Source organism: Dendrobates tinctorius, unplaced genomic scaffold (genome assembly GCF_039654945.1).
Source record: "Dendrobates tinctorius isolate UK_male_01 unplaced genomic scaffold, ASM3965494v1 ptg000046l, whole genome shotgun sequence".
Taxonomy (NCBI): domain Eukaryota; kingdom Metazoa; phylum Chordata; class Amphibia; order Anura; family Dendrobatidae; genus Dendrobates; species Dendrobates tinctorius.
Window position 1 is genome coordinate 69,308,477 of NW_027361714.1, and position 11,056 is coordinate 69,319,532.

The 11,056-nt window shown below is 48.0% G+C and overlaps 1 protein-coding gene across 4 annotated transcripts in view; it reads left to right on the forward strand.

Moving 5' to 3' along the window:
• The window catches only part of HS3ST5 (heparan sulfate-glucosamine 3-sulfotransferase 5), a 505,040-nt gene extending 494,198 nt beyond the window's left edge, over positions 1–10,842 (forward strand). For all 4 annotated transcript variants that reach the window (XM_073575980.1, XM_073575981.1, XM_073575982.1 and 1 more), the window contains one exon: positions 7,678–10,842. In XM_073575980.1, the coding sequence (XP_073432081.1) occupies positions 7,678–8,608 (931 nt within the window). In that variant the 3' untranslated portion in view covers positions 8,609–10,842. The remainder of the gene's footprint in view (positions 1–7,677) is intronic.
• Positions 10,843–11,056: the final 214 nt, after the last annotated feature.

The following is an 11,056-nucleotide window of genomic DNA, read 5'->3' on the forward strand; positions in this document are numbered from 1 at the left end:
GGCATTGCCAAACTTCTGGCAGTTGAAATGCTCTCATTCAGGCTGGTGGACACTGACACCTTCCGGGACTTCATGGCATTGGCAGTCCCCCAATACACCGTGCCCAGCCGCTTTTATTTCAGCAGGCGAGCCGTCCCTGCCCTGCAGAAACATGTTGAGGGCAAAATAAATCATGCGCTACTAAACGCCGTTAGTAGCAAGGTCCACCTGACCACCGATGCGTGGACCAGTAACCATGGACAGGGACGATACCTTTCCCTCACTGCCCTTTGGGTCAATGTTGTCGAGCCGGGTACAGATCTGGAGAGTGGCGCTGTACGTGTTCTTCCAACGCCACGGATTGCAGGACTCCAGTCTGTACACATAGACTCCTCCTCCTACTCAAGTTCCTCAGAAACAGCAGAGCAGTAGCCTGTTACGACCGATATGAGCACAGCCGTGGCCAAACGTCAACAGGCTGTACTCAAATTAATTTCTATGGGGAATCGAAGCCACACAGCGCAGGAGCTTTGGAATGCTATCAAGCAGGAGAGCGATGTGTGGTTTGGGCCAGCGAATCTCCAGCCGGGCTTGGTAGTGTGTGACAATGGCCGAAATCTGGTGGCAGCTCTTGGCCTAGGCAACCTCACAGACATCCCATGTCTGGCACATGTGCTAAACTTGGTCGTGCAGAGCTTTCTGAGGGACTATCCGGATCTTGATGCACTGTTGCACAAGGTCCGCATAGAGTGCGCTCACTTGCGGCGTTCCAGCACGGCAAGATCGCGCCTCGCTGCTCTGCAGCGACGATTTGGCCTTCCGGAACATCGCATCATATGTGACCTACCCACACGGTGGAATTCAACGTTACATATGTTGGAGCGGTTGTGTGAGCAGCAGGCAGCAGTCATGGAGTACCAGCTGCATCAGGCGCAAACAAGTCGCACTGTGCGCCGTTCACACTTCAGCACCATTGAGTGGGCCTCTATGAAGGACATCTGCCTCGTTTTGCGTGCCTTCGATGAATCCACGCGGATGGCAAGTGCAGATGATGCACTAGTCAGCATGACTGTCCCCCTTATCTGCCTGCTTCAACAAACACTGCAAGCACTAAGAGATGAGGTTTCGGAAGAGGTGGTGGATGAGGAGTCCCAAATGCCATCTGCTTCTGGACAGTCTGCGCTACGTGTTTCCTCACAAAGGCCTAGGCAGGGGACACTTTGTGAGGAGGAGGAGGAGTCAATGGAGGAGGAAGACATCTCTCCAGAGGAGGGAGGTACACCAAGCTCTACTCAGTATGTACAGAGAGGGTGGGGTGATGCAGAGCAGTCCGAGGTCACGCCTCAAACAGGGGACAGCGGTTCTTTGGCAGATGGGAGTCTGCAGCACATGGTTGATTTCATGCTGCAGTGCCTGAGAAACGACCGCCGCATCGCCCACATTCTCGTCACGGCTGATTATTGGGTGTATACCCTCCTAGATCCTCGCTACCGGGACAACGTACAAAGGCTCATACCAACGTTGAACTGGGAGCGTAAACTGCGGGAGTACCAAGAGACACTGGTGCAGTCCATCATGTTTTCCATTCCACCCGACAGCAGTGGTGCTAGTGCTTTACAAAGCACCTCTGTGCGTCGAGGCAGTGGAGGAAACTCTGCACAAAGAGGGAGCAGAGGCAGCGCCGCAGCACAAGGCAAGACCACTCTGGCCCAAATGTGGCAAAGTTTTGTGTGTCCGCCACAATTGTCTACACCATCAGCGTCGCCTCGAGTCAGCAGGAGGCAACGCTTCCGTCAGATGGTGACAGACTACATGTCTTGCCCTGTCACTGTACTCCCAGATGGCTCTTCCCCCTTCAAGTTTTGGGTCTCTAAGCTGGATACATGGCCAGAGCTTAGCCAGTATGCATTGGAGATGCTGGATTGCCCTGCTGCCAGTGTATTATTGGAACGCGTCTTTAGTGCCGCAGGTGGTGTACTAACAGACCGTCGCACGCGACTATCTTCCGATAATGTTGACCGGCTGACTTTTCTGAAAATGAACAAGGCCTGGATCTCCCAAGACTTTGCCATTCCTCTTACAGACTAAATTAGTGGTTGGCAACTGTATCCAGGTCTGCTGGTGTGTTCATTTTTCTACCACCTGAACTATAATCCCTGTGCTTCAACACAGCCAGTTGTCGCTCAGATGTGTCGTCTGCACAGAGAAACACACTAGCTCCTGTGTTAGTGGGGTTCAGTAACACCAGCTGCTCCCCTGCTGTGTGGATGGCAAAGTCGCCAGCTCCATCAACATTCAAACCACTACTGATTTTTAACCGTGCCCAACTTAGGTCTCTGGCTCCACTGTCTCTATTATTTCCCCTGGCCTCCAACCTCGCCATCTACATCTCTGAAGTGGCGTCAGCACAATCCACACATGTTCCTGTGTTCCTGTGGCTCAGTCCCGTCAGTTGAACCCCTGATGTGTGTCCGGCAAGGTCTCCTGCTCTGTCCACATTCCCATAACCAGTAGTGGGAATGAGGACAGAGCTGTCGAACTTGCCGGACAAACATCAGGGGATCAACTTACGGGACTGAGCACCAGTAACACAGGAACAAGTGTAGATTGTGCTGACGCCACTTCAGAGATGTAGCTCTCAGGGTTGGAGGCCAGGGTAAATAATAGAGACAGTGGAGCCAGAGGCCTAAGTGGAGCATGGTTAGAATCAGTAGTAGTCGACTACCTCCATAAAAACCGCTGTCCGTTGGCCTACGCCTGCGGCATGCGTAATCCTGGGCTCCAACAGCGCCAGTTGGTGTTCAGAAGTGTCGTCTCCACAGAGCAAATACATTCGTTCCAGTGTTAGTGGGGCTCAGCAATGCCAGCTGTTCCCCTGCTGTGGAGATGGCAAAGTCTCCTGCTGCCTCCACCTGCCAAAAACAACAAGCCTCAGCCTGCTCCATGCCTCATCCTGAGCTCCAACAGCGCCAGTTGGTGTTCAGAAGTGTTGTCTCCACAGAGCAAAACACATTCGTTCCAGTGTTAGTGGGGCTCAGCAATGCCAGCTGTTCCCCTGCTGTGGAGATGGCAAAGTCTCCTGCTGCCTCCACCTGCCAAAAACAACAAGCCTCAGCCTGCTCCATGCCTCATCCTGAGCTCCAACAGCACCAGTTGGTGTTCAGAAGTGTCGTCTCCACAGAGCAAAACACATTCGTTCCAGTGTTAGTGGGGCTCAGCAATGCCAGCTGTTCCCCTGCTGTGGAGATGGCAAAGTCTCCTGCTGCCTCCACCTGCCAAAAACAACAAGCCTCAGCCTGCTCCATGCCTCATCCTGAGCTCCAACAGCGCCAGTTGGTGTTCAGAAGTGTCGTCTCCACAGAGCAAAACACATTCGTTCCAGTGTTAGTGGGGCTCAGCAATGCCAGCTGTTCCCCTGCTGTGGAGATGGCAAAGTCTCCTGCTGCCTCCACCTGCCAAAAACAACAAGCCTTAGCCTGCTCCATGCCTCATCCTGAGCTCCAACGGCGCCAGTTGGTGTTCAGAAGTGTCGTCTCCACAGAGCAAAACACATTCGTTCCAGTGTTAGTGGGGCTCAGCAATGCCAGCTGTTCCCCTGCTGTGGAGATGGCAAAGTCTCCTGCTGCCTCCACCTGCCAAAAACAACAAGCCTCAGCCTGCTCCATGCCTCATCCTGAGCTCCAACAGCGCCAGTTGGTGTTCAGAAGTGTCGTCTCCACAGAGCAAAACACATTCGTTCCAGTGTTAGTGGGGCTCAGCAATGCCAGCTGTTCCCCTGCTGTGGAGATGGCAAAGTCTCCTGCTGCCTCCACCTGCCAAAAACAACAAGCCTCAGCCTGCTCCATGCCTCATCCTGAGCTCCAACAGCGCCAGTTGGTGTTCAGAAGTGTCGTCTCCACAGAGCAAAACACATTCGTTCCAGTGTTAGTGGGGCTCAGCAATGCCAGCTGTTCCCCTGCTGTGGAGATGGCAAAGTCTCCTGCTGCCTCCACCTGCCAAAAACAACAAGCCTTAGCCTGCTCCATGCCTCATCCTGAGCTCCAACGGCGCCAGTTGGTGTTCAGAAGTGTCGTCTCCACAGAGCAAAACACATTCGTTCCAGTGTTAGTGGGGCTCAGCAATGCCAGCTGTTCCCCTGCTGTGGAGATGGCAAAGTCTCCTGCTGCCTCCACCTGCCAAAAACAACAAGCCTCAGCCTGCTCCATGCCTCATCCTGAGCTCCAACAGCGCCAGTTGGTGTTCAGAAGTGTTGTCTCCACAGAGCAAAACACATTCGTTCCAGTGTTAGTGGGGCTCAGCAATGCCAGCTGTTCCCCTGCTGTGGAGATGGCAAAGTCTCCTGCTGCCTCCACCTGCCAAAAACAACAAGCCTCAGCCTGCTCCATGCCTCATCCTGAGCTCCAACAGCGCCAGTTGGTGTTCAGAAGTGTCGTCTCCACAGAGCAAAACACATTCGTTCCAGTGTTAGTGGGGCTCAGCAATGCCAGCTGTTCCCCTGCTGTGGAGATGGCAAAGTCTCCTGCTGCCTCCACCTGCCAAAAACAACAAGCCTCAGCCTGCTCCATGCCTCATCCTGAGCTCCAACAGCGCCAGTTGGTGTTCAGAAGTGTCGTCTCCACAGAGCAAAACACATTCGTTCCAGTGTTAGTGGGGCTCAGCAATGCCAGCTGTTCCCCTGCTGTGGAGATGGCAAAGTCTCCTGCTGCCTCCACCTGCCAAAAACAACAAGCCTTAGCCTGCTCCATGCCTCATCCTGAGCTCCAACGGCGCCAGTTGGTGTTCAGAAGTGTCGTCTCCACAGAGCAAAACACATTCGTTCCAGTGTTAGTGGGGCTCAGCAATGCCAGCTGTTCCCCTGCTGTGGAGATGGCAAAGTCTCCTGCTGCCTCCACCTGCCAAAAACAACAAGCCTCAGCCTGCTCCATGCCTCATCCTGAGCTCCAACAGCGCCAGTTGGTGTTCAGAAGTGTCGTCTCCACAGAGCAAAACACATTCGTTCCAGTGTTAGTGGGGCTCAGCAATGCCAGCTGTTCCCCTGCTGTGGAGATGGCAAAGTCTCCTGCTGCCTCCACCTGCCAAAAACAACAAGCCTCAGCCTGCTCCATGCCTCATCCTGAGCTCCAACAGCGCCAGTTGGTGTTCAGAAGTGTCGTCTCCACAGAGCAAAACACATTCGTTCCAGTGTTAGTGGGGCTCAGCAATGCCAGCTGTTCCCCTGCTGTGGAGATGGCAGACTCTCCTGCTGCCTCCGCACTCCAAAGACAGTAGGCCTCAACCTACACCCTGATAGTTCCTGGGCTTCAACCCAGCCAGTTGTAGCTCGGAAGTGCCGTCCACACGGAAAGAAACACTTGCTCCCGTGTGTCAGTGGGGTTCAGCAATGTCAGCTGTTCTCCTGCTGTGTGGACGGCAGACTCTCCTGCTGCCTCCGCACTCCAAAGACAGTAGGCCTCAACCTACACCCTGATAGTTCCTGGGCTTCAACCCAGCCATTTGTAGCTCGGAAGTGCCGTCCACACGGAAAGAAACACTTGCTCCCGTGTCTCAGTGGGGTTCAGCAATGTCAGCTGTTCCCCTGCTGTGTGGACGGCAGACTCTCCTGCTGCCTCCGCACTCCAAAGACAGTAGGCCTCAACCTACACCCTGATAGTTCCTGGGCTTCAACCCAGCCAGTTGTAGCTCGGAAGTGCCGTCCACACGGAAAGAAACACTTGCTCCCGTGTCTCAGTGGGGTTCAGAAATGTCAGCTGTTCCCCTGCTGTGTGGACGGCAGACTCTCCTGCTGCCTCCGCACTCCAAAGACAGTAGGCCTCAACCTACACCCTGATAGTTCCTGGGCTTCAACCCAGCCAGTTGTAGCTCGGAAGTGCCGTCCACACGGAAAGAAACACTTGCTCCCGTGTGTCAGTGGGGTTCAGCAATGTCAGCTGTTCCCCTGCTGTGTGGACGGCAGACTCTCCTGCTGCCTCCGCACTCCAAAGACAGTAGTCCTCAACCTACACCCTGATAGTTCCTGGGCTTCAACCCAGCCAGTTGTAGCTCGGAAGTGCCGTCCACACGGAAAGAAACACTTGCTCGCGTGTCTCAGTGGGGTTCAGCAATGTCAGCTGTTCCCCTGCTGTGTGGATGGCAAAGTCTCCTGCTGCCTACACAGTCCGACTACTACTGATTTTTAACCGTGCTCCACTTACGCCTCTAGCTCCACTGTCTCTCGTATTTCCCCTGTCCTCCAACCCCGCCAGTTACTGCTCCGAAGTGGCGTCTGTACAATCCACACTTGTTCCTGTGTTACAGGTGTTCAGTCACGTCAGTTAATCCCCTGATGTGTGTCCGGCAAGGTCGCCTGCTCTGTCCACATTCCCATAACTAGTAGCACACCAACCTGACAAACAAGGCAACACAAACAAGTGTTAACAGAAAATTCGAGGCATACAAAATATTCACTCACATATAACAGAGGAATACACCGGTGGCATGGAGATAGGGGGATCAACTAAAATAGAGAAGGATAGGAAATTACCACACATACAAACCAAGCAACAGTCACAGATAACTCCTCCAACTCTCCTTCTCATATGAATACCTCTTCCTCCATTAGCCATGCAGCAAATGCTAATTCTAACAAGGATTTGCAACAGAGCCCAGATTATAAAGGGGAAGGGCTAACTGAGCTCAGCTGTGAACACAAAGATTTCCAACATGGTCGGTTAACCCCTGTTCTACCAGAAGGAATAAACACTATTAAAATTAAGAAGTGCTTCTTCTCAGTGCTGGAGTAGGAGCAATCAGATGCTGCAGTCTTCTGGCTCCACACTGTCACGGTAACCCCGTGACACTACCAGTCTATGATTCTTTGATAAATAATATTAATATATGCTGATTCTTCCTGTTTCTAATGACAGGACCAACAGACAAAGCAGACATTACAGATATATTCAAATGCTGCTTGACTAGGCAGGAAACCCACCTATCTGTCCAGCACCTCTTAAAGGGATTTTTACATTAAAATAATTTTCCTCCCTGGCTGCAGTTTGCCGAAAAATAACAAACTTTGCTGTACTCGGCTTTCCTATGTCCATCAGTGAGTCTCTGCTGCTGCTCCCACTGTCTGGCATTGGCTGTAATGTTAACATCACATGGATAATGTGATGACCTATCAGTGAGCTAAGTGGTTTTGCCATTGAAGGTAGAACATCCCCTTTAAAGCCAATCAGCTCACTGATTCGCTACTGTGCTGTTGCTCTGGCATTGGCGCGAATGACAGCACAGATTTACCTGTGGACCCGGTTAGGGTGAGTGCAGCATGGGTTGTTATATTTCAACAAACTGCAGCTGAGGCCAATGATTAGGTGAAAGGGAACCATGCCTTTAAAATAAAGCTAAAGAGCTACCTTCTATCTTCTGTTTTCCAAGTGAGCTAAGGTTGGATTCACATATATGAGGCCATTTAGTGTTACTTTCCTCCGGTATGGTATAGAAACACAGTAACTGATCCAACAGTAATCTATGGAATCATTTCTGGCGTGTTAGTTGCACCAATATGGTCCAGGAGCCAAATCAGACATTGTTATTGGTACGAGGTCATTACATGTATTCTTAGTCATACAGTGGTCGCTTTCTCCTGTTTGTTCTGCTTTTCTTAATACATGCAATTTAATAAATACAATTATTTGATCTTATAAACCTTTGTCATTACAGGCTTCCGCCAATATGTTCAGTCGAAGGTAGATTCAATCCACAAAATCAGGATGCAATCACTCTTCGTGCTATGCAGTATAAAAGAGGACTCTTACATGAATTTCGGAAAGGAAATGCAACTAAAGAGCAAATTCTCCTTCATAACTTGGTCCAGCAGCTACCAAAGGCGATTATTATAGGTGTGAGAAAAGGAGGAACTAGAGCCTTACTCGAAATGTTAAATCTCCACCCTGCTGTGGTGAAGGCCTCTCAAGAAATACATTTTTTTGACAACGATGAGAACTACGCAAAGGGTATTGAGTGGTACAGAAAAAAGATGCCCTTCTCCCATCCCCACCAAATCACTATAGAAAAAAGCCCTGCCTACTTTATTACAGATGAGGTCCCAGAAAGGATTTATAAAATGAACTCGTCCATTAAATTACTCATAATTGTCAGAGAGCCAACGACAAGAGCTATTTCTGACTATACACAGGTTTTGGAGGGTAAGGAAAGGAAAAATAAGACCTACTACAAGTTTGAAAAAATGGCTATGGACTCGAATACCTGTGAAGTGAACACAAAGTACAAGGCTGTGAGGACCAGTATTTATACCAAGCATCTGGAAAGGTGGCTGAAGTACTTCCCCATTGAACAGTTTCACATTGTTGACGGAGATCGGCTAATTACCGAACCACTGCCAGAATTGCAACTGGTGGAAAACTTTCTCAATCTACCACCCAGGATCAGTCAATACAACCTATACTTTAATGCTACCAGAGGTTTTTATTGCTTGCGGTTTAACATTGTCTTTAACAAGTGCCTGGCAGGAAGCAAAGGGCGCATACATCCTGAGGTCGACCCCTCAGTCATTACCAAATTGCACAAGTTCTTTCATCCTTTCAATCAGAAGTTTTACCAGATCACTGGGAGGACATTTAACTGGCCCTAACTACTACTATTGTCTACAACAACGTGTGTTGCACATTGGTTTCAGTAAAGTCTATAAATGGACAATTATGCACTTTTCATGGACACCTTTATTAGAGAAAATGTTTAATTTCTTGAAAAAAATAAATTACGTATGTGACCAAATATTTAAGGGGAAGTCTTTGCTAAAAATGAAAAGGAGACTCCTTCCCAATCATTAAAAGTATGATTAGCATTCTAATAAAAAGGAAATGTTACGAATATACTACTTCACCCACAGATGCCTCAACAAAACATCTATGTCATATACATGTCTACAGACATTAGATGAGTGTCACCTAATTCATCCAATCTCAAGAGGGTCTAGCACAGAGTTTATGTCTATGGGTGCTGTCACATGTATGTGCCACAAATCAGCCTAACAGTAGATGTGTGGGGCATCTGATTCTGGTCAAAATACTGGAAATAGGCATTTGGATCATATTGTGTTCATGAGAGCATAAGCTTTCTAAAGCATAAGTTGAAATAGAAAATCTCCATGCAACAATGTGGTGACATTCCAAGTATACATCTATATCCATACAGACATAAGAGATAGTATAGCTAGACTTCTCCAATAACAGCTCATTGCAAGGCAAATACATAAGGCAATTTGGTTTCATGCCCATCATTATCAGTTGGTGTTCATAGATATAAAGCCCTCCCACTGCCCCATACACAGTAGATAGAAATGGGCCAAAAGATGGTTCAGTCTACAGCCCTCTCAACAGACTCCTCTATACACAGGAGCACCCAACCTGCTGAGTGCTCCTGTATTGTGTAAAACAGTGTCCATCAACTCCAATCTTCAAGGCACAACAATCGATTATGTTTCCAGGATTTCCATAGCATTGCACAGGTGGTGGAATTATCACCAGTGAAATAATAAGGAAATTCTGAAAACATGATCTGTGGGTGGGCATTGAGGACTGGAGTGGAAAAACGGTGCTGTACGAGAGCCACTCCCAGACATCTCTAGAATGAAACAATTAGAAGCCAAAAATTGGACATGACTCATTCTTATTTCCTCCTACCACATCTGTCAGGGGAAAGTTTGGAGGCCCCATCGACATTAGCGAGTTGGTCGTGCCTGCTGACATCAGTGGGTCTGGTTGACTTTAGTCTATAGAGACTTAAAGGGAATCTGTCAGTAGGATCAACCATTCTAAGACTTATATTTGTGCATGCAGGTCATAGAAAATTGAATAAAACCTGAGTGAGATGCAAATCTCTATAAGAATCTGCCTCCAGAGCTTATTCAAAATGAAAGGAACCAATACCGCTATGATGTGTAATTACTGACTCTTTGCTCTCATAAGCACACATCTCTATATTGAGATCAGAACTAACACAGCACAGCAGATCTAACACAATAAAGCAGAAGCAAACTTTGTCGCCTTAGAAATACATTTGCACTACAGATGTCCTCTCATAGTACTTCAGCTTTCATCTCACAAGCGGCCATTGTGGAGGAGATACAGTATAACAGAGCTGACAGCACTGCAAATGTGTTTGCAATTAGATAAAGTTCAGCTATACTGCACTGTGTTGGTTATAATCAGGTATAGCCGTGCAGCAGAACTGACAGCTCTATCAGATGACAACTGTAGATGCAAGTGGTTGTAATGAGCCAAAGTTCACTTCTGCTGTACTGCGTTAGCTCTGCTTCACTGTGTTAGTTCTGTTCTCACTGTAGAACTGTGTGTAATTATGAGTGCAAAGTGTCAGCATTACTTGGCTCACACAAGTAACCCCGCATTTTATTTAAGTTACACGCTGGAGACAGATTCTCAGTGAGATCTGTGTCCGACCCATAGATCCTAACAGCTCATTTGTATATAAGAAAAACAGATTTCTCTGGAACAAGAAAGACATCAGTTATGAAGGTATGATTTTATTCAACTTCCTATGACATACATTACCATGTAGATGGCTTAGGATGAATCCTACTGACAGATTCCCTTTAAGTGATGAGAGTACTACAAAAATTGAATAAGTCAAATATATCTGATGTCTTTATTCTTAATTTATTGCTAGGAACCCCCATGGACAAAACATACTTTATTAGCACAGATACAACATAAAGTCTAAATGGCTTGGTCCTTCAGTGTAAGTGTGGTTTGTTTCTGATGATTTTGCTACACATTTTTTTGGAACAAGATTACACCCATTATTGTACTGTTAAAATGCATTTAAAATAAAAAATGAAGCAACTTTGCCAATAGTCTTAATTAAAAATAGTCTTGTGCTCTTGTGCAGACCTATATGTTTGCATAGTTACAAACCTGTATAGTCTGATCTTGCAATTATGCTTACATCTCTCCTACCGCTTGCAACCAAATTGGATGTTGGACTGACTAAAGTAAGTAGGATGGCAGGATCAGACTATAAGTTATAAACCTAGCACTCAACTTTAGGATATTTAGAAGAA